This window comes from Oenanthe melanoleuca, chromosome Z (genome assembly GCF_029582105.1).
Source record: "Oenanthe melanoleuca isolate GR-GAL-2019-014 chromosome Z, OMel1.0, whole genome shotgun sequence".
Lineage (NCBI taxonomy): Eukaryota > Metazoa > Chordata > Aves > Passeriformes > Muscicapidae > Oenanthe > Oenanthe melanoleuca.
This window is the reverse complement of record NC_079362.1, coordinates 60,072,548-60,097,664: the sequence shown is the minus strand read 5'-3', so window position 1 is coordinate 60,097,664 and position 25,117 is coordinate 60,072,548. Positions and strand designations below refer to the sequence as shown.

Sequence of the window (25,117 nt, the reverse complement as noted above, 5' to 3'; positions counted from 1 at the left end):
GATTTTTTAAAATCTTGGTCTAACAAAGAAAAAAAAGAAAATCAAAATGACTGTCCTATGGAATTTCACACCCCCATCAATTCAACTTTAAAGTAAGGTCTTGTATGTAAGGAAAAAAACCCAGCCCTTGAGATCAGCACAAGCTTTCCTATTCTTTTCCTGACAACTGTATTTAAAACAACAGTATAATCTTAAAATAGGCTGAGAATAAGTTGATTTACTGTTAACTAATAAGTCTATATTAAAAAGTTCTAGCATTTTTTTAAATGGGAATTTGGAACAGATCACCAGTGATTTCTCCTGTTACTAGTGGTCACCAATTTAAATATATGAAAGAAATTTGTTAGTTGCCTGAATTTTTGGATAACTGAAGAAAAACCCACCAACTGGTTACACTCTACAAATGTCTTCACATATATGCTCTTAGAACAGAATAGCTCAAATGGAGTGAACCTACACTTACAATCTAATGCACTTACAAACTTCAAAAGAGCCTTAAATACAAAAACAGAACCACCCGAAAGTCAACACACTGCCGAACAAGTAGCTGCTTCACCAGTGAACTGGAAAAACTAGTTCAATTTGGTTCGTCCTTTGGCAAGTCCTATCTGGCTTCCAAGACTCCTGAACAGAATCAGACGAGTGTCCAGAATAGCCTGCTCCTAAAATATAGTGGCTACGGACAACCTCCAACACATGCAGCTCCTAAATGCTGCTCCGGCCTGGGAGAAAAGGAGCTCTCTTTGCACACTGGTTCAACTCACAAGAATCCACTGCAATATCCAGCTTCTGATACTCATATGCAATGTAGCAGACATTCCAAAATAAAAATTAATAAGTTGATAATCATAGTACTGCCTGTTCCCTTTTAAAGCAATTTGAAACACTTTTATCACCATTATTCTCCTGCAATATTTTAAGCCTGTAAGAGAAATCTGACTAATCAAAACCAGTTTCGATAATCAAAAGTACGTTTGTGTAGAAAAGCAAAAGCACATTCTGTCAGAAAGGTACTTATTTAAAAAACCATATAATTAGGCAAACTGTTTTGGAACTGCACCCTATATTTTGGAAACCATGGCCAAACTGATATGCCACCACCTTCCCTCACATGTTGAGTAACTAAGTTTATTTTTCATTTGTAAAAGCTTTTATTTGCTATTTCATAACGTTTCCAAAACTACAGTCAGAACTGACTTACATATGATTAATTCTTCATTACTGTAATTTTAATCTAAAACAAGGTTATTCTGGAGGAAACCGACTGAAACAAAAACAGTTGTTTCAGTTTTATGGTGTGGCTAATATACGCAGATTTTATTTCAGCATGGCTCAGTGGAAATCACTTAGTAGATATTTGAAAACATTTAAATAATGCTATTGTCACTCTCAAAAAAAACCCGTAAAAACACTAAAAAAAAAAACCCTGAACAACTTATAAATATGGGAGGATGGAATAACCACCATAGAAGTCTACATAAGAGAAATATTAGGGACATCTTCCTTTATAGTTTCTACAATGAAATGCCATGCCATGTTTACTTTCTTGATTTCATTTTAAAATCAAAATGTAACTAGGAAACAGCTAACCAGCAACAGAACTCAGAGAAAAAGGAGGATTACTTTACTGATTAGTATTTCAGCTTGGCTTCTCTTGTAATTTTCCCTGGTCACTCAGTAATATTAAGTATATTCTGCAAAATGAATTAGGTTAAATTGCTTTTCATAAATTAAGTAAGTTATTTGGATATTCTTGCAAGTATCTATTATAGCTGTGAATTGAACTACTCATGACATTGATTATTACTTACAGCATATAGATTCTACAGTATCATTTCTACCTAAGCAATGCATGGAAAAAAACACATTAACTAAAGAACAACTGCACTTCCCAACAAAAAAATATAATTAACATCTGTTGCAGAAACTGCTTGGCACTTTCACAGTTTTGTGAAGAATTTTTATTGCAGATAAATATTTTTCTGTATTTCCTACTATGCACCACTCAACTCAGACATTTTCCTTAATTATAATCCAAGGAGTCCCTTCATACCCATTAAAGAAAGGAAATCTGTTGCCTAAAAGAATGCATACATATTTTTAAATTTCAATTGTGATTCATCTGTCTTCTGACACATGAAAAAAATCAAGAAAATACCTATAATTAATAGATTTAGTTCTGAAAAAATGTCTAATAAAACTATCAATGCTCAACATATTACATTTGTTACATACATGTGTTGGTTTCATATAAGCAATGGTCTTATAATGCATCATTTTACTTCTATTCCACATCTCAATAATGAAGACAATGGCACAGCAAAGCCTTTTGGAAAGCAAGAAATTACCATTTTAACATGGTATAAATGACCGAATAAGGCTTCCACGTTGTATACACAGCAAACACAGATCATCATCTTTTTCAGGGGCAATATAACAACTTTGTGACATTTTCTCTCTCTCCCTTTTTTTTCTTTTCCTTTTATTTTTCCTTTTAATTTTGCTTTTCACTACTCTTAATTAAAGAACTTCAGAATCACTCAGCTCCTGATAAAATGTGGGGCTTTTTTTTCCTGAAAATATGCGTGCACTGTGCACATTTAACAAAACTGTTGTATTCTGTATTTCATACACATATTAGCAAACAAGACTTATCTGCTATGATAATAAACTGGGTTTTTTTTAAAGCATGCAGTCAAAACCCATTTAAATGATATTATAAGCATACAGAGATCTGTTACCCTACTGAGATTTCAAGCAACTGGTAATGAAGAATGAGGTGAAAAAGAGGGTACTGCCAATATAAGAAAAGAAATGCTAAATCTAAATACACAAAAAATTCTATTCTGGCCCAGCTATCCACATGGGCTCAGCTGCAAAATGAGAAAGTTACAAGTATAATTTGCTGTAAAGCAAACCAACCATCATTGCATTCATTATTAATATGAAATTGGACAAAGAACATTTCTTAAATTTCATTTGCTATCAAAAACTTCACTTAATATTGAAAAAATATGGCCACTTTAAAAATGAATAATATAGTAAAATAATAAATACTTAAATCATGTAAGAAACAGCCCTTCTGTGGATGAAAAATGTGATCTGTATTGCTCTATGAAAAAGTTAAAGCCAGGGCACACATTTGGATGATAAAAGGAAATCAGTTTTGTTCTCAGGATATTGTCATTTTTTTAAGTGGGAGATTTAGAATTGCATGTTTTACTTTTATGCTGTACAATAAACTGGGCCAAATTATTAAGCCTACATATCAAAATCCATACTAGGTTTCCTTTAAATATTCGTTACTTCTTCCTACGTCTGTTTTTATATGAACAAAACCTAGAACTTGTAGGTTCTATCCCTGCTTAATTTTTGTTTACTTTTTTAATGTAACTTGATATATTAAATCCAAATTCCATTTTTTTTCCTTTTTCCTAAGAATTAATTCTCAAAGAAAAGGACCAACAATAAAAAAAAATACTTTACAGTGCAGTTTACATAGCTGTCACAATCTCTTTTTAAAAACACTGCTATACTCCAATCACATTTACACCACTTCCTAAAATATAATAAGCTTAATTTATTTTGACTCAGAAAGGAGATACAAGTAGTAATAAAGAAGTTCAACTATTCTGTACTAAGAGCAGCTACTCTACAGATTCATTCTGAGCTGAAAGTCTAAAACTTCATATTTCAGGAAAAGAAAATATAAGAAAGAAACCGTTAAAATACAAAGCATCAACACAGTAAGATGCTGAAACAGTTTTCACTCTGCTGCACTCACAGAACAAACAGATTTCACATACAGTCTTTAAGAGGAGGAGTCCTTTAAATAACATTTATGAACAGAATGACACAACCAGATTTTAACCTCTTCCTACAATTTCAGAAGTAGTTTTCTGCATTTCCTCAAATGTATCTGACATGATGGGAATGTAGACAAGACAAATTTCCCAGAAACTGAAGAGCAAAGGGTACACTGAATAGAACAATTACATAATTTACTGTGTGTTAGCTAGAAATTAGACAAAAACATTACTCCTTGGAATAGGAAGATCAGAAACAGTTAAGGACTTCAGAACAGGAATTGCAACTCTGACTTCACATCAGTACACAGCAGTTCAAAAAAAGCTTTTACATAAAAAAGACAATGTATGGCCATAATGTATTGCTTTAAGCAGTTGAAAAGAATGGAGTAATGGAACAGTGCAAAATTAAAACTAATAGCAAATAAAAACCCAAACTAAACAAAAAAATCTCTGTCCCAGCAGTTTTTCATAAGAGTAGTTTTAAAAACATCTTTTTTCCCTTAAGCAAAATATGGTGAAAGCAGAAGATCTGTTTGTATCCAAGTATTACTTGTCTGTTTTCCAGAACAACTAAGCCTGTACAGAGTGCAGTGGACTAAGTTTTTAGGACTGGGACTGTTCCTGGTCTGTGTACTTACAGTAAAGAAGAAACTGAGGCCAGTCTTTAACCAGGATGTCAGGGTAATAAGTGACAGTGGATCACTGGTGTGCAGAAAGTAAATACAAACAGGCAAGAAGCTGCCACATTAACATACCTCTTGTACTGAGCGAGCTGCTGGCTTGTCTTGGTGATTGGCCAGTATTAAAAACGGCAAAGTACATAACTGTGGGTGCTGGAGAGCAGAATGCAGCTCATTCCTAGCAGTTTCTAGATCATCTTCAGAGGAGGCGCTGTCTAGTACAAATATTACCCCTTGGGATCCTTGGTAGTAGCGACTCCAGTATTTCCTGATATTGTCAGCTCCTTTCAAGACAATAATGAGAACTAATTAAAACAAGAATAGATTAACAAATATAACACTTGTAAATGAAAATAAACCCTCTACTTAGAATTAACCACATTTTTTCTCTTAACTATCATTAAAAGAATAAAAAGAAAAAAAAAAAAGAGCAATAAAAATTCAACATGTACACACACACCAATGTCAAATCAATATTGTTTAAATAAGGAAGGAAGCTGACTCAATGCAGCTTTCTTCCATTAAACCTTCTGCTCTGTTAATGAGTTCTGGCAGAACTACCATGCTTACAGTACAACGCAGCCTTATCCTTTACCTTCTCACTTGAATATCTTGGCACTAATACCTAAATCTTTACTCATTCTTTTTCACTTTGCCCTGCAGTTCCTTGTCATAACCTGCAGCTTCTGTCATGGCAGTTGCTCATTTCTGATGAAGCTTTCTAGTTCCTCTCCAAACCATCAGGCAACCACTTCATAATTGGGGAAAAAAGGTGTCAGGAAAGTCTATTAAAGTAATTAAATACTTAATGAGGAGAATGATGATACAATAGTGAGTTGAACAGTGAATGAGGAGCTATGGTGACAACATGCAAAGGCATTCAGTTCAACTACTTTTGCTCTGTCAACCACACTAAGGATTCTGGAAGAGGCCAAAAGCAGACACATGAGTGACTGTATAGGCTTATATGCCACAGTAATTTTTAGGACACAGTTCAGCAGCACTCAGCCATCTCAACAGAAGCCAAGCACTAAGGTTATCAACAGAAAGCTTTTGTCTCCCCTGGAGAGCAGCATATGTTGAAGCAATGAGGTAGGGAAAAAAAAATTGTATTTGACAGCTGTCAAACTATCTAAACTATGATTTGGATATGGGCTATTCATTGTGTGTCTGGATCTGGCACTACACTCATGGGGACAAACACTAAACAGTGAACAGCAGTAGCAAGAGTCTAGTACAAAACTTGACATGTCTGCCAGACAGTGACTTGCAGAAATGTGCAGAAGGTATGTTTTACAAATATTTGTCTTATTTTGAGACAGGAAAAAGTGAATTTCCATATATACACAAGAACCAAGAGCTGAAAATAATTAAATTCCACTTTTCAGTGAAACAAAATGACACAAAATTTCTGAGCAACATAATGAGATTTTAATGCAAAATAATGACCATAATATTGATGCAATACTTAAAACATTAACTTAATTTACACATTGTGCAACAAAAAAGATGGTCACTAAACAAAAGTGAAGGAAGAAATAAACATTTTGCTCCATCAGATTTAGATATGCAACTCAAGAGTATTCAAATCTCACCTAATGGAGTTAGTCTCGTCTTTTTCCTAGTCACACTGGAACCCTGATCATCTTTCTTTTCTGCATCTGCACCCAGCATAAGCTATCAACACATAAGCACACATTTTCCTACAGAAAATACTGAAGTCATACCTAATAATTTATTTTTTTTCTGCAAGAAACCTACAGAGTGACTAATTAAAGGCAAATGGTCACGGGAGTTGTTTCTCTCTGTTAATTTAACCAGACTCAAAATATCAATGCACAAACAGGATGGATGCTTTATTTATTTTATCATCAACATCTGAAGACTAATATTATGTATGCAGAAAAGGGATTGCATTGAAAGCTAATTCTATGTTTTTGTAGCCCACAAATATCTGTCAACTGTATTGTAAAGAATTTTATAGCATCTGTTAGATGTCCCAGTCATTCCAAACAGCTTTCTACTTCAGAACCAAGTACAGCAAGCTGCCAGAGGGACACTATTTACATAGCCACACACAGCAGTGTTGCAGGTATCTGAAGTATCACATTACTTTACAAACTAGTAGAGAATCACCTTCTATGAACTTAAACACCAAGACCACAATCAGTGCTTTGAAGGCATTTTTTTCCCTAGCCACATAGCATCTGTCTTATTTGCTCTAAGCATCAGTCACCTACTCTTCAATCACATTTCTCTGCTAGAATCTGAGTCTTATCTTTGTAACCATACTTACTCTAAAAAGTAAAACTCTGGTGAACTGCAGAGCATTTGACCTCTTGTATGCAGGCACTTGAAAAAAGCAGCTCATGGATCCCTACGTGGGACACTGAAGCCAGAAAAGGAGTATGCTGATTTCCTGACCTTATGGGCCTGTCTTTTTGGTTCAGGTTCTTTAGCAGCTCAACTTTGTTCCTCCACGTCAGCTGTCCCAAAAGAACCACCACCAAAGTATAGCAGTTCTTTTCTTTCCAGCTCTGGTCAGTCACCACACCATAGTCATAAGAACCAACTTATAATATATCATGAAACTTAAGGGGTTTTTTGGGATCTTCCTTTACTCTAATGGCATGCCCTGAAATCACTTACACTTCAATTCTGAGGAAATCACCTAAGGTTTAAGAATAAAAATAATTTGCACTAAGCAGACAAGAAAAAAACTGATAAAACATGTACCTTAGGGTGCCATTTCAAATCATTTTTCTGGCAATGCACTTGAAAAATAATTCTTGGCATCAATAAGCTATCAGCAGTTGGAAGTCACAATTTCTTCAAGACAAATAACCTGATATTCTTTTGCCTTAACTCTTCATATCTAGGGAACAGAATCTGCTCTCAGCCTCTTTCCTCAGAGCAGTGGAGTAGAGTTATCCTGGGCAGGAAACACTTGCCTACGAATAGTGTTTCAGCCACTCACATTTAGTGGCATAACAAATACAGCCTTAGAAAGTAAGCAGTTGGTTTTAGGTGCAGTTCAACAAAGCTATCTCATAAATTAATTTTTTCATCTATTCCAAAGATTTCGAAGACAGAAAGATCCAAAATCTGAGGTCTTTGGAAATCCAGAATATAATAATATACCCATTAGACATCCTTAGGCTCTCAGAAGACTGATGTGATAAAAGCAGGAATTTAACTTAACTAGTACACAAAACATCCCATGAAACAATAGTAACACATAGAATAAGCACTTAGTTTTGTCAGCCTGCTATCATGTGTTTCTCTAACAGCTTTGAATTGTATACCTGTTTCTCCAACCAATTATCTGCCTAAACTAAGGATTAAAAAAAAAAAAATGGAAACAAAAAAAAAAAAAACCTCTATAACATCAGAAAAACATAATTCACATTAGACCTAAGGAACATGCTATGTGACAGGTTCACTAAAATGTGACATACAGGGTAGCAGCTTCCTCAAACACAAGCAAGAGCCACTACTTATGGCTAAGCATATGATTTGTTTCCCTCAGCAATGAAGGAACTTACAAGAGTGGGTGGAGTCCTGTGATGTGTCTAAAACATGCAATATACAAATAAACTAGGGGGGAAAAAAACCACCAAAATCCAAACTACAATATAATCACACCGCTTATTCTAAAAGAAAAAATACTATTCAATCAAATAGTAGGCTTGAATTACTTTATAACAGGAAAAACCCAAACCTCTCCTTACAGAAAAATGACGGGATGCTGCAATTAAAAATCCCAATCATTTAGCATTACTACAGGACAGATTTACTCAACTAATTGTAATGACCTTCATTTTAATATTTTTAAATATCACATAAATATTTTTTTCTTTATCATCACTCAAAGGAACAGTGTGCCCATATAAACACTGATAATTATTCGTAATAGTGCTAACAATACCCCTTGGAAGCTGGGAGGAAGATTTTGGGTTATGTGCAGTTTAAAATGCACCTGAACCAGTACACACAGATACAAGTACACACTCCAGCATATCTTATGCAAAACAAAGAGCTGCAAATCTTCCTTTCAGCTATGAATACTTCTATTCACATCTTCATTCACTGTGGTGGTTTAAGGCTACCTTCAACTCCTTCCTTTTCAGTACTTTCAGGAGAACAGAACATGGCATTATAGAAAAAAAATCACTGAAAGAAATTTACAGACTTGCAGCAACTCTCCATCGAGAGCACAATGAATGTCACAGAGCCCTTGCTTCAAGACTGTCCAATCTGCAAATGAAAGCTCTTGTTAACCTCAAAATACATCACAGATCTGGAGAAGTTATAGTCTCAAATAGAGGGAAAAAACTTTTTTTTTCTTCCCATCAAAAACAGTTAACTTGGGGACATGAAAGAATGCAGGCTGCAAACAGCTTTTCTACCACTTCAAATATATCACCCACTCACATACTCTGAAGGCTTTATGGTTAATTAAAATACTATATAAATCGTCCCTCTACTGATACTAAACAGAACATTTCTAATAAAGGTAAAGGACTCTGCCACAAAATATTTTCATTTGCAACACTGGTCCATGGGTGGGAGAGAAAGAAATAAGGGAAGGGACCATTTTTTTCCATTCTTGCAAAATCTGTAAATATACCCTAGTTTCTCACCCCAAGAAACTCTTTGGAAACAAATGTTTCTAAATCTATGTAGGGTTTATACTTTCATTTCAAATCATGTCCTCACTAGTAAAACTGATGCATCTTCCTGAGTAGTCAGGATGCCTGAAACCTCAGAAATCTTAACACGTTCAAGAGATGTGGCTGCTCCTTATGTATATTGGGCAGGTTTCTCAGTATTCCACCCTTGAATAAATCCCGTATGCAGCTGTTGTCGTTGTTGGTTTTGGGGGTTTTTTTATATTTTTATATTTTTTTTATTTTTAACTTCCTTCTATTACAGACAGATTTATAAATCCTGTGTAATATAATCTGCTATGAATGCACATGGAATTGGTCACATCTGACAGAGACATCCACACAGAGATACAAATGTTTTCACGAGTGTAATGTCAGTTATCATTCTATGGCTACTTCATATGGCTACTGCAACAACAGAGATGCTAAACCAAAACCTTCTCCATTTTCAAAAGTCCCAGGACTTCTGCTTCCTAGGGTCTAAGACCAAGTGATCACTGCCTACTTCCTCTTGATTTTCAGGCAATGCACTCCTGCAATGCACAAAACACGGCAGCAGGAAATTGGTGCTTTTTCCACAGAAAAAGGAATATTTTGAGATTGCCAAATCAGCTATATTCACTACAGCAATTAAAATACAGTATGAAAAAAACAGCATAGAAGGAAAAAAAAAAAAAAAAAAAAAAAACAAAATGTTGAAGAAAAAATTTTCTGCTTTGTTTTCAAAACATACAAAATCAGAAATGCATATAATTTTACGGTACTTTATTTTCCTTATCAAACCAAAGTTTATGGAAACCATCTCTGTCATCTCTTGTCTGCCTTCCAGGCTTTCCCAGTGAGATTAATCTGGAAGTCAAGCCTTCAGTATTTTCCTTATTAGCTAACTTAAGTGCTGTTTCCAACTTTGAATCTCCACCTTACTCTGACACTTAAATCTGTTGGAACAACATTCCAGTTCCAAGCACTTGGAAGTTTCAAAAACATTATATTTGCCTGTAGAAAGTCAGTTTGATCTACTTGGGTGTGTGTATTATACTACCATGCTAAAATAAAACTTGCAATTTGGAACAAATATCTCCTGCTCTACTCAAGAGCATAATATTTGCTATAAAGCTCATTTTAAAAATTAAAATTCATTTAAAATAAAGAGAAGGATATGTGTGCCCTGCAATATGCTTCAATATATATTTAAGCCCAACATCTAAAGAATTAATTGTTTGCAGCAGGTGGCACAGACAGCCATTCTTCACCCCTTCTTTTTCTTTTTTTAAAAGAGTTTGGGATTCGTTTTCTAAATTCACAAGTACTCAGTGTGCCCTCTAGGGCTAGCAAAGACTTGCTGGCAACAAGATAATCTGTATCTGTGTCCATGTCCCACATCTAGAGGACTCTGAGACAGCCAGGGTCTCAGAAGCAGAGGCGCAACTCCATAGTAAGACTGCTGCCAGCACCCCAGCAAGGTTCAAATGTACCCTCCCCTGAGCTGCAGTCAGCTTTGGTAACAGTGCTGATAACCTCAAATAAAGCTCAAAAGACATCTTTCTCTATGGCACTTCAAACTAGTAGGCATACAAAAGAAGCAGCAAGTCTACCACAGCTGAGTATTTCTGTTTAGCCTTTTGGCTAATTGACCAAAATTGGCCAACAGAAGTTTAAAGATTTAGCTGTCTAGAATCAAATATAAAGCTGCCTTTTTTTTTTCTTTTTTTTTTTTTTTTGGGTGGGGGGGTTGGGGGTGTGGTTGTTTCTAAAATAATTGTATCATTCCTGATGCTTAACAAAGCTGCTAGACTCTGTTCTTTGATTCTGCTGGAAGAAAATGGCATTGCAAGCCTAACAGGAGACAGACAAACCAAATGTTCTGCTTTTCTCTCCATGAAATGTCTCAAAAACAAAAACAACCAGTCCCCACCTACAAAAAGCTTAACTAGGAAATTCAGTATTTTGCTTATCCTATTTACACAGCTGTGATAGGCATTGCATGCATGGTTCCTACTCACAGTGAGACAAACTGCAGGTTGTCTTTTCACACTGTAAAAACCTAATTGTAGCAAAAGCACAGTGTTTCCAAGGAACAGTGCTGAATTAGAGCTTCCTCAGACTCACATTAAAGACATCCATAAGCAGGTGTAAATGGCCTTTCTTATGTATGAAATGAGGAAACTATGTGACTAGGTTTAGGCACCATTTGAACAGCAGGCTGAGCATGATTGATAGCAAACAGATCTAACTTTAATGCTTTTGGAAGTGAAATGTCTCCATGCAACTCACAGCGTGGACAGCTCAACTGGGTCATCTGAAAATTTCATCTGCTAGGACATTCTGTAAACTGTTTGATGCAGCAATGTCGCAGATGACATTGCTTGTACTGCACAACCAGATTTTGTAGAGGTGTCAAGTGCCTTTTGGTCAAGTACAGTATGGAGATTTTATTGCTTTGTGTTAGTTCATCCCTGTGTGGATGACTTAGACTGGCGTTTACTTGTGGGTTCAGTTTTCTGATTACTAACTTGGTGAAATGTTAGCTGCTCTATGTGGCCACATACGTGCTCTATGTGGCTAGAAGGATGTTCAGTATTCTACCTCCAAGAGAGAAATTTCCAAAAAATATTTAAACTTGGAATTCTAATTAATAGAGCAACATTATTTTCTCCCATGTCCGCCATTTTTTTCACCAGGCAGATACTACCTGACAACTGTTGTTGTCTTCTCCAGAATTTCATATTTTCCATTCAACTTGGACTGCACAACAATGTGGCTTCTCCTCCTACTCTCTTTTCTGCTGCTCCTTACCTCCAAATTAAGGCAAAATACACATGCTTTGTTTAACCAAACCTATTTAAAGCTATTTGTTCTCAAGCTGTCACCTAGACAATTAATTTAGCTAGCCTAAGAATGTGAATTTATTACTTTGGTAATCAAACTTAAGAAGCAACAGCAGTGGGGAGGCAAGTTCTCATCTTTTCTCCTGTGCATGCTCAACCAACTGGAGACGAGCATTCCTGACATTAGCCACTCTGCTCTTGCTTAGCACTTAACAGATTTTTGTCTGAAATTAATTTTCTAGTATGACCATACAACATGTACTCTCTATGCTTGAGAAAATGGCTTTAGGGTGTATCACAAAACCTAACACAAACATATGAAGATATTACAATAAATAAAAAATATTAAATCATTATTAAACCCTATATCACACTGTTAGTATTTTTAAACTTTGTAAGAAGAAGAGCTGCTAACATCCAGAATAATTATTTTAAATTTGACATGGCTCATTATTTGGCATCTCACTTGTAGTTTCTAAGCCTGCTTTTTACAAGACACCAAATTTAATTTTTAAATACTTATTCTAAAAAGACAACTGGAAATTCTTAGTTGACTACTAGGAAGGACCTTAAATCTTGATATATGCCTGAATAAATATCTAAACCACAACTTTATATTCTGTTTTGACAGCATTACAACTAAAAAAGACTAAAAAAAACCCAGAGAATAAATGGTGCTTTCAGCCACTGTGTCTCCAGGTTGGAATTTGTTAGAACCAAAGAAAAAGCTTCCTATTGCTTTTACATCTCCATTATCTATCTTGAGAACCAACCTCAGCATTCAGCATCCCAAACATTCTTCAGAACACTGTAAGAGTCTTCTGAACAACAAACATTATCATCCTCCTTATTTTTACAGTCTTTTCCCACTCTTCTCTGTTCATCATATACAATGTCATCCTTAGTTCCCACAAAAAATTACTGCACCATAAGAGGAAATCATCACAACTGTAGTTTCTTTCCATACCATTACTCAGCTGAGACACATAATAAAGACAAATATTTCCAATTGTCCTGGTAATAGTACATTCTGAAAGAATGTGAACTAGAGCATGGCACATCTCCACAATAACTTAAATTATACCTACTATTTTATAGAACAAATTTTTGGGGGAAAATGGTAAATTTTTAGCTTCTTGGGAATAAGGAAGGGATTATTGGTACAGCAAAATAGCAACTAAGAGAACAGGCAGTTCATCTTGGTCAGCAAATAAAGCAAGACTTTCTCTTCAAGTAATTTAAGAAAGTCTGATGTTAGATTTAAAAGCTCTCTATATATTTGTACATTTTCAGGATGAAATTCAAGGTTTTTAAACAAAACATTTAACATTTATCAAATTGGATAAACCCTTTATCTTCTATTAGGACTGCAAGTTCCTTTCTTAGGAAATGAAAACAATTTTTTAAAAAACAACAGAAATTGGGTTCTATTTTCAATATTCTAGAATCATGTACTTCAAATAAAAACTTCTGCTAAGAGAGAACAACAAACTTTGCTCCCTGTCCCTAAATGTTAAAGGATGATGAAGAGAAAATCAGTCCTAGAATAGATTAAAGAAAAGAGACTATGTTTTATATATTTTGCCTGAAAATTTATAATCCCTATAGAAATGAAGAAATAAAACCTGGCCTCATTATCAGTTTTGGAGACAACCAGCACAGTAAAAACTAGCACCATTTTTGACCTCAAGGAAGAATACTACTTCAATAAAACAGAAAGGATACTACACAGTCAGCATGTGTTTCACATAAATGCTTGGCTGCTGAATATAAGAGCCTTAAGCAATATAACTTCTGCTGTGTTTTAAATACTGGCTGTTAATATGTTACTGTGTGATGACATATGAAGATTTCTGTTACCTAAACCTAAAAATACAAAGCAACAAAAATTAAAAATATATAGAGTTTCAGTGTGTAAATAATACGTAACAAAAGGCAGTGGTTGTTAAGAAAAGATTCCTTCCTTCAAGTTTCCGAGATCAAATGTTTAGACAAGACCTCCACAGTACAGTAAAGAGAAATTACATTACATAACAATAGCATAACAACAGCATAACAACAGAAGGCAAAACCCGGGAATAAGACAACAAAACTCCAGCAATCAGGCAAAACATGAGCTTCTCTTTAATATCAGAAGCAGAAATTCCAAAATAAAAATTAACAGTGATATCTTGTGGTGACAATATAAATATAAAATATAAAATGTTTTGGTTTATATTCATATAGAAGCAAGAGAGAAACCATGCCTACTTCAGGTTTTACCCTCATCAAACAGGAACGCATTTCTCAGCTAAAAGGTTAAATGCTGACTAGAGAATCACACAATTATTTAAGTTGGAAAAGACCTCTAAGATCATCAAATACAACCTTTGACCTATTACCACCTAGTAAATTAGATCATGGCACTAAGTGCCATGTCCAGTTGTTTCTTGAACACCTTCAGGGATGGTGACTCCCTAAGAGGTCATCCAATGTTTAACAACTGTTTTCATGAAGAAATTCTTCCTCATGCCCAACCTGAACCTCTGTTAGTGGAGCATGAAGCCATGTCCTCTCATCCTGCTGCTGGTTGACAGGAAGAAGAGAATGATCCCTGCGTGGCCACACCCTCCTTTCAGGCAGTTGTGGAGAGTGATAAGGTCACTCATTTTCTCCAGGACAAAGAATCCAAACTACTTCTTCTGCAGCTCCTTATAAGACTCAATTTCTAGACCCTTCCCCAGCTCCATTGCTCTTTTCTGGTCTCTTTCCCTCACTCCAGCACCTCAATGTCCTTCCTAAACTCAGGATTTGAGGTGTGGCCTCAGCAGTGCCCAGGACAGGGGGACAATCCCTGCCCTGCTCCTGCTGCCCACACCATTGCTGATCCAGGCCAGGATGCCATTGGCCTTCTTGGCCCCCTGGGCACACCCTGGCTCATGTTCAGCTGCTGGCACCAGCACCCCCAGGTCCTTTCCAGCCACTCTGTCCCAGCCTGTGGCACTGCCTGGGGTTGTTGTGACCCAAGGGCAGGACCCAGCACTGGGCCCTGTTGAACCTCACACCATTGGCCTCAGCCATGATCCAGCCTGTGCAGATCCCTCTGCAGAGCCTTCCTGCCCAACAGCAGATCAACACTCTCACCCAAGTCAGTGTCATCTGCAAACTGAGAATGCACTTTATCCCCTTGTCTGTACCATTAAAAAAGATACTAAAAAAAACTGAGACCCATAATGAGTCCTGGGGAACACCACTAGTGACCACCAAATTTTGGAACAAAACAAACTTTTAGAAGCTTTCTTTTGATCTCTCACCTAGACAATAAAAAGGTAATTAGCATTTTTCTGCACTATTTCATATAAGAAATCAGATTACATAATTTTTAATTACAGACATGGAAACACCCATAGTCAAAGGAAAAAGGAAGTAAAATGTGTAGTAAAAAATTCTGGCAATCCTTCTGTCTTTGAGAAGAGAGAAATGGATGAAAACAACAAAACAAGCATTGTGGATTACTCCTCATTATAAGTCAAAATTCTCCACTAAGATAAGATTTCTCAAAATATACATACCTGCAAAAAAGTCATATGATCAGAAAAGATTAAGAGAATTTAACAAGGATCTGCTATAGAATACAGATTCAATACTTGATTAAAAATTGTATTTACCTACGTGAATTATGTATTTCATATAGCTTAGATACCAGAACATATAAACTAGACTGCAAATGATTCACCCTATTTTTTAAAAAAAATCCAAAAAGTGATATTATGACCAAGTGCACATTCAAGCTGTATCTACACTGTCCCTGAGGAGTGGTCCCTTTATGAAAGGAAGCTTACTGGGTATTTTTTTTTACAGAATACATGCTCAAACAGGAACATGTATGTTTAAATCCGTGAACCAGTGGTAGTAAAGAGGAAATGCTATGCCTTCCACATGTGCTTATTTCAAAGCCTTCTTGAAACAAGTTCAGGTAAGACAACTACGAGGCAACTAGATCTCCTGAAACTTTCCTTGAGAACCAAGTCAAATTCTATCTGAGATCATTTAAGAGAGGTTACAAGCTTGCTGAAAAATCTAATAAATATCCTCAATATTAAGTCTACTATATTTACATAAATAATAAAGAAGATATACAGAAATTCCAAATATGGAGAAGATCTAAGTGGGTTTTAAATTAGAAGTACATTAAACTCCACAAGAACTCTCATCAGGAGAGTGTTTTCTTGCTTATAACAACCAACCTTACTTGAGACTCAGAGTCTGAATTGGGAGCCAAATAGGTTGCCTGTACATAGAAAATTTTTTTAAACCCTACAACCATAAAACAACCATTGCTTCAGGAAACAATAAATCCAGCAAGAGAATAGTTCTCAAAGAATATAACATTAAAAGTTGGCTTCAATGGTGCAGTAAATATATTGGTTTTGACAAATGTTCACATAGTTACCTGAGCCAGTTCTCATAAGTGAAAGTTTATTCATAAAATAAACATAAGGAACGTACACTTCCTTGAGTTGCCACATGAGCCATACTAAAATTACAGTTCAGTTTGTATTTCTGTGTTACTTAACCACTGCAATACAATAAATTGTATTAAGGAGACACACCACACACCTTACACTCCTGCTTTTTCCCCTTTCTTTTGAGATCAGGATTTGTACAACTTTTCTCGCTTTATCTGCTGAGATTTTTAACTCCTGTTATACTGATCTATAATTTTAAAATTTAAAATAACTAACAATTTAAAACAACTGACAGTTATGACAAGATTGAGACATTGCATGTTTTATGAACAAAGGAATAAACACCATACCTCCAAGTTCTTTTACGTTCAAAATTGCATTCTGGAATGGTACTGCTTTTATACTAAAACCTAAGAAAGAGAAATAAAGAGCATTAGTAAGCTATTTGTTAAAGGAGTCATTTGGAATCAATTGCATATATTCAGAAAAAACAACTTTTTCCATCAAGAACCAGGATTTAGCCTGAGAAATTCCATTTCAATGTGTTCCAAAAGTCAGTTATATGGAGATGGGGAGGGGGTAAGAGATGGAGGAGTGCCTTGGAGTGAATAAATCAGGAGAAGCAATGCAATTTTCAATTATAAGTAATTGGCACACAAAATTTAGCACAAAACTGCCATCCAGACCATCTACCAGAATATACTTCTATAAAATCATCTTTTGCTGCATCTGGAGCTAAAGTGGATGATTCAGACTACCAGTAATATAAGGTGATCATTCTGTGAGTTTTAAGAGACATTGAAGACAACATGCAATTCAAATCACTGTATTCTTCCATTTAAACTTTGTAAGTTTTGGTTGCACCTGGATTATTACTCCTTTCTATAAATGTTATTAACTGACAGATCCTTTTACACACCTTAGTTCGATGTGTTAAAATGGTCATAAGCACACTGGAAACACTTATGAATCTTCTATTAGTCTGATTTCTGCTTAAAACTGAAATAAAAATTTAAAAACCAACAAAACAAAAAAAACACCACCAAAATGTGACCCTTAATTGAAAATGCAAGCAGACAAGAGCAAGGGAATGTGAAAAGCTCCCAGTCATATCAATGTATTATACACTAAATTTTGCATGTTTATTGCATACATATATAAAAATCTACATAATACTTTACATAGGAAAAATTATGTCTGCTTTTTCAGCAAAAAATATCCAGACAGAAATTACATTTATTTCCATCTAGCACAAGTAGATTCAACATAATTACATACCTGTGAACTGAGTAAAGAAGTTTTGAGAAAATGTGTTTCACTTCACATTTATTGGCTACCATTAACAGAAACAAGATGGTTTTTCTCCCTGGTTAGACCAATAAGATGTTACAATACACCTACTATGGTCATTGCTAGATGCAGTAGAGGAAAATCTGAAGGGAATAATTATTACATATTTTGATGATTGTCTTAAAAGAAATCCTAAACTCCTCCTAGAAAAAAGGGGAAAATGGAATGGAACTGAGTGGCATGGATGAAAAGAGCAAAAATGTGTTATAGCTTGAAACCTGAGTGGAGAAGCTGTCACATTGTATTCTTAGAATCTCCACAATATTGTTTGATATGCCACATTTAAGAAGATTTATATAAGTTGAATATTCTAGATGTGCATCATTTTGGTTTGTCTGCCTGCTATTCTCCAGAGTTGGTTTTCATTCCTCAAGTTCCCTAATTATATAATGGTATTTTAGGAAATGGTATTCTAGGAAAAAAAAAATCCATTTAATTCTTAATTAATGGTATTTTTATTAATTCCTCTGATAGCTCTATGCCTCAATTTGTATTGCTGTTACTATTCCTTTCAGGGTCTAAAATGTTAAAGTCTAATTTTTTTCCAATTTCTAATGAGAGATTAAAGCTCAAGAGAGGGATTTTTAAAAAAAAAAAAGGCTCATTACTCTATAATTTTGTTTAAACTTTTTGAGTTAGTCACCTTCTCACAACCATCAGATCCCTCTAATGTTGCCACCAACACCGGTATAGAGGACACAGGTTAATTATTCACAAGTTAATAAAAATATTATTTTCTTGTACCTGTTTTACATTTTACTTACAGTTGTATTAAATAATTCTAAGAAAACATATACTGAAAACTAGTTAGGGTTGCTAAGGCACAATCATGAAATTCAAGCCCATGAACCACAGCTACAGTACAAAGCCATGTAACTAAACACAAGGTACTTGCACAATACCTAGTATCAGTTTAATCAGCAAATCAACCTTAATAATTGCTGAAGCCACTGAACTAGATTTCTTCAACCCCCATGATTTAATCTGCCCTCTTCTGAACTTTCAAGCCAGGTATTCCCTCTTCTTACTTCACATGCTTGTTTCTGGTTTTTCTGGTGCTGTTTTGTTCTTGGTTTGATTTTTGTTGGTTGCTTGGTTTTGTTTTGGGGTTTTTTCAATCAAAACATGCTTTTCAGTATTAGGCATTAGGCATCATTATCAAGATGCCTATTCAAATTTTCTTGGACTTAAGACACCTCTTATCTGTGGTTGTATTATCTGTGTTTATGTATCTTCTCATTACCACTGAAACTTTCTGTAAATTTGTTCTGTGATTACAATTCCCTTTACTACATAAACAAGCCTGTTGCTCATCTAAAAACCTGGAATTATCACCAAAAAATCATATTTCCATTACATTTATTCTTTTGGTTGCTAGCATATACCACAAGGCAGCAAGGATCAAGTATGTACAGAAATAAATCCCAATTTAAGTTTCAGAGCATCACTGTCCTAGTCTATTTTACAGCATGTTTCTCCTTCTTTCTCTCCAATATATAGTGTGACTGTTTAAAAATAGAAGTAAAATGAGAAGAAAGAAACATTTTAATGTGTGTCTACAGTACAGTGCTACTGTATGTTATGGTTCTGCTTCATTAGACCACACTGACTCGACTTTTAACGTATTTCAAATTGTATGTTTTCATGAATATTCCCCAATGTATGAACAAATACTGAAAGACTGTAGGGGTAGATCCAAAGTGATCCATTAGGTACTTTCAAGAGCAAGATAAGTAGGCTTTAGTTCTATACAGCTTTTGCTATGTGTTTCACGAGTGATCTTTGGGCAATATTCCAGCATACCATGGAATAAAGGCAGCATCCTACCTGTGGTAGACACGATATTCTCTGGGCTTTCGCTGCAGAGCTGAGACAGGAGACTTGTCTTGCCAGAACCAGAGAGGCCTATGCAAACCAAATCATACTCAGGTCGTGGCGGTGGCGGTCCCTTGCAGCAAAGTGCTCTAAAACACTGCCAGGGTAAGGCAAAACAAGAAAAACAAAACAAAACAAAAAAGAGGGGGGAAAAAAAAAAAAAAAAAAAAAAAAAAGGGTTACTTTTCATAGGTTATTCATTTAACCTTCTAAGAAGGAAGTCTATAAACTTAAAAGGCATTGGATAGAAGCAAATTATGATTCCAAATTAATATTTTGAGTAGGTCAACAACTAATAGACTAAGACCACCTAAACTAAATCTAGAACAACTTTATAAGAAAATAAATATACATGTTAATTTTTCACCTAAACCTCAAAGAGCTGGTGTGAGGAATATGACATCCATCTCCCAAGTAGCACAAACCACTTACACCACAAGACAGGCACATGCCCTATACAGCTCTGCAGCTGATTATTGCATGAGTTTCCTTTCTGTGCCAATTTCATGCAATACATGATGTGAATATCAGAGCCAATCCTAAGCAGCTGCTGACCAGGCACTACCTGTTGTCACAGGAAAAAGTTAGAGACCTTTGCTCCACTAATGTCCTTTCTGTGCTTGCTTTGTCATGCATTTTAGCTCAGAACAACAGCTGTTAAATGATACAGCTTGTAAATAAAAAAATAAATAAACAAATAAACATATCTGGACATAGATCTAGTAAAAAACAGATAGACCTCTCACTTTCCCTGGAAAAGTATAAATTAATCACAATGTAAACAAAAAAAAAATCTCTTTCACAAAGCCTACTTCAGATTTCTGCTCGCTTCGCTTAAACAATTTTGCCAAAGTAGGCCAAGTTCAAAAAAGTTCCTTAGGCCCTCATTAAGTTCTTCAGTTCTTTGTTTATATGCAATTCAGAATTTTTTTTAATAAAAATATAAAATCATACAATTTCAGGAAAGCTAGGAAGTTTATGTTTAATGTATAGGGTATAATTACCCAATAATTTCCAAGACAGACTTCCAACACCCCAAGATATATATATATAAAAATAACTTTTCCCCCAGTATCTGCCACCTTTATATCAAAGGACGACATCTGCTCTAATAGGGAAGGGAAAACATGTCTGTGCAATCAGCCCTTTCTCACACATTCTGTTTTTATATAGCCCCAGTTCTTTATTTCCATCTTAACCACAAGTCTGCACTGCACTGATTGCAGGAAAAGAAGTCCAGCCTTTACAACCTTAACCTAGTTTGTCTTGACAACTGCCCAGGTTTTCCCACTGAAGACTACTGTAGGAGCAGAGAAATGGAACTGATGTCAGTAAGTCTCTAATGCAAACACTGGGCTCTGACCATGTGAGCAAGTTGTCCAGTGAGAATGTGATTATAAAAGGACAGCTTACTCAACACTGAACTTTAATTGGATTCTTTCAGTATAGATGGTAAGCTATTACACATGCTGCCAAAACAGTTTTCATTACTTTGAAGAAGCAAAACATAAATTCAGTGAAAGTTACAAAACTACTTCAGCACCTTTTAAAAGAGTGAAAGCAAATACTTTAGAAGTAAGAATATGTACAATAATATTTAAGCTGAATAAAGTCAGCAGATTTTAAAAATAATAGCTTTGCCTCTATCACAATTTGATTCAAAAAACTGTTTTCTTTAAGGTTTGCTCTTGTATGTGGAATACCTTAAAGAAATAAACTTGCCTTCTATCTTTATTTACTGATGTTCTGTTTATTTACTTGTTTATACTTATCTTATTATTACAGGCCCTAAAAAGCCACAGCAAACTATTCTACTGTGGTACTTAAGTGAGAAAGACCAACTGAGCTCATTGAACAAGATAAATTCCTTTAAATAGAGCTTCCACTTAATGGATATGAAGCTGAAGGCCCCATAAAATCTTTCAGAGCTTGCCAGAGCTCTCAAAGTTGTCTGTCAGACCCTCTACAGCCAGTCTTTAAAATGATTCAACTTGTCCCTGTCATCATGGCATCTTTGCAACAAACTCTTGATGTCACATTGAAAAACACAAAGGAATATTTGAGCTGATGGAATTCTGTGCTTCTCTGTCCAGCCACTGTACTGGTTCTTATGCAACCAGACACGACTCTCAAGCCCTGACAACATCTAATAACATATAGTTCCGTGAAAGATAATTTCTGCTCTCTGCAGAACATATATGGAGCCTCTGTGGGTGACAGGCAGGTTTTGTGAACTTCAGGATCTCTCTACTGCCAAACTCCTTAAGTCTAACTTGGAGAATCTTTATATGCTGTGGATGAAACACATGATCAAAAATTCAGGTTAGATTGCATCTCCAAAGTAGCATATGTAGACTCACCACCCTCTCATTTATCCTTCACAACTAAGCACAGTTAGGCATAAAAATTTCAGACAGACCCTTAGAAGACAGGAACATGGCTCCCTCCAGACCACTCCTGTATTTTATTTGATATGATTCCCCTATCTTTGCTATATTCCTGACGTTGTCCTTCTGCTAGGCCAATTTCCTTCACTAAATTGGTTTAGTTGTAATGAAAACAATATTCCAGCTTCAAAAAGCTGCTGAAACTTAAGCTATTGTGTATAGCAGTTAGCAGCAGCTGAGATGAGAAATTCTAGAGCACATTGTAGGGGATGCTTGTAATAACAGATTTAGACTTTATAAACTTGTTCACAACAATCCTTACTCAAGTTTAATGAACATCTTTCCCATTGGAAATATCACTACAAAAACAGTCTGATCACTCTCTTCCTGTTCACTCAGCAACTTAAAGTTACTTGCTCCCTAACAAAGTCAAGGCAAAATTTAAGCATCCATTTTGGGGACTAAACCTTTATTGTCACAAATGAGGCAGCTGCATCTAGTAGCTACACAGTATCTGTGGAGAGTAGAAAACTCAGAAGTCACCATGCAAATAAAATTGCATCTTATATTCTGCATTTTATTATAGACAGGAAGTGCATTGTAAAATATTTTATAACCATGGACTAGAGTTACACATTATTTAAGATGTCGTCACATATTACAGTGAACCCTGATAACCACAGAACTGCAAGAAATGTATACCAGTAACTAAAGAAGTCATTCCAGAATTCCAAAACACAAATATATCAAAAACATTGACAGAGTTGCTCAATTCACAACTCGTGGTCAGCTCTTTCCCAAACCAGCATACTTTCCACTCCAGTTAGTCAACCCAAAAGACATAAAAGAAGCTTGAATCAACCTGCCAGACCTGGACCTGTAAGTCCCCTCCACTGATTCCCAAACCTGATTTGCTCAATGGGCAATAAAATCCTGCCTTTTAGGTATTATGAAACAAACTCTAAACCCAAACAGTGCCTCATAGAGGAAGTGTCAGAGCAGACAGAAAAGAAAACATTGGACTGCTGCAAATACAGGGTCAAGCAGAGCTAGCTGGCACAGTCACTGAAAGGTTGTTTGGGATCTGCTCATGTATTCAGACCCCACTGCTAGCAACAAAATGGAATATTTTTTTGAGCCTTCTCATCCTATCAGGGTAAGACCTTACTTAGTATAAAGGAAATAACATGTCAAATGTCAGCTTTCATCATTTTTGTGAATATCACACTCAAAGCTATAGCCACTGGATGGGGAAAATTTGCATGCAAAGAGAGGTAGGCAGGGAGAGTCAGGAGTTCATTGTGATGAACAAACATATATTTAAGTACTGAAAATAAAACAATAAGGTACCTTTTAAAAAATGTATGCATTTAATCAGTTTTTGAAAAAAAGGATGGATTTATCCAGGAAACTGGGAGTAATAGGTGCTGCAGTCTGCAGAAATCTTTGCAATATTCAGCAGCAGTTACTTCCATTTTACTTGTCAGTGTGCATGAATGCTGCATGTGCATATATAATAATTTTGTAAGAGTTAAGAGAAGAAACTAGCCAGTTCTACTGTTCCTTAAAGATTTTTAACCCAACCAGATGATTCTGGATTTTAGGCAGATCAGTATTTATGCTGATATCCTAGACAGTGTGCCTTTAAAGCCCTATGGAGATTTCTTCTGGGAAAAGCATATTGTGTTTATAACAGGGATGGCCAAACACTTCTGATATACATGCTGCTCTGAGATCACAGATTGAAGCAAATGTCCCTGAATTAGTACTCTCTACAACACATTAAACTGCCTCCAGCTGTTGAGTCTGTCTTTGCCTACTCATTGTACTTCTCGTTTCACTCTCCTTTTTGGGGTGAAATACTCCATTATTTCTGCTTTGTTCTGGACCCATCTCCTGTCTGTTTCTTTTGTTGCCATTATTTAATAGGGACAAACAGAAGCAAGGGATTTCATGCTTAGTTGGTTAAACACACACACTCTCATGGAAAAATACCCTAAGTTAGTGCAGCACTAATGCTAACAAACCAAGCATTCAGAACTCTAGAAATAGAGAATTAAGGTTGAAAGCTCAACTCTAACTCTGCACCCTTCCCCCCTCTTGGTTATACTTATAGATATGGTCTCCTTTTACAATTTATTTTTGATTTAAAGTATCTTCGAACAGACTTGCACACACTTATATCCAGAGGACTAGTTAATCATCTGAAGCTGCTGATAAAACTCAAGGAATTTATTTTAAAAAGCAAAATTTGCACACAGTACGTTCCATAGCTCTTATGTTGACTGAGATCACACAACACAAAGAAACCTTAAACCTTGAAGAGATAATGTGAAGGGGGGGGCATAATGACACAAGACAGACAGTTATAATGTTAACAATAGGAAACAACTGGGAACAGCAGTGGAGTAATTAAATGCAAGTAATAAAACACACAAGGCACCGAAATGAAATTATACACTGTGCGGGGGTGGGAGCATGAAGGATATATATAAACTAAACTAAACTTTAACTGTATAAATACCTTAAATTTAAATTAGTACAACAAAATTCCATGCATTATACAGTGTGAACTAAAGTTGCAGGATCCTCAGTTTCCATACCGCTGTACCACTGAGGTGCTTATACCTCTATATAAAAAAAAAACCCAACAGGGTTCATCTTCATCTATATGACTTCAGTAATAAGGACAAAAGCTAAGACTGCTGTTCATTTTGTGGCTACTAAAAGAGATGAATGTAAATGCATGTAGCCACTACAGCCTGAGTGATGTTCAGCAGAGATAAAAACCCTAGCTTCATGACTAGACACCTTCTCTGACTGTCCATAACCTCATTAAGCAGTGACCACTATAATCAAGATCCTCCACCCAAACACAGGGTAACGATCCAAACTCCAGTGGAAATCTCAAGGTCTCCTAACCATTCCTCACACAGGATAAAGCAATCCTCTAATTTAACCTGTCTAGGGAGTGAGAGGTCACCCCACAGCACAGATTGCGCTAAAAGCACTCCTTCTCCATACACATCGACTCTCCCTCAACTTTATATCAGCCTGTGCCGCAGAAAAA

At 35.7% G+C, this 25,117-nt stretch overlaps 1 protein-coding gene across 6 annotated transcripts in view; it reads right to left on the bottom strand.

Moving 5' to 3' along the window:
• ARL15 (ADP ribosylation factor like GTPase 15) overlaps nt 1-25,117 on the bottom strand; it is a 223,110-nt gene that overhangs the window by 123,827 nt on the left and 74,166 nt on the right. For all 6 annotated transcript variants that reach the window (XR_008842518.1, XM_056513349.1, XM_056513350.1 and 3 more), the window contains 3 exons: nt 19,613-19,757; nt 16,786-16,845; nt 4,565-4,773 (listed from right to left, as the gene is read on the bottom strand). Coding sequence is in view for 5 of the 6 variants with exons in the window: in XM_056513349.1 (XP_056369324.1) it covers nt 4,565-4,773; nt 16,786-16,845; nt 19,613-19,757 (414 nt within the window). In the remaining variant the exon portion in view is untranslated. The remainder of the gene's footprint in view (nt 1-4,564; nt 4,774-16,785; nt 16,846-19,612; nt 19,758-25,117) is intronic.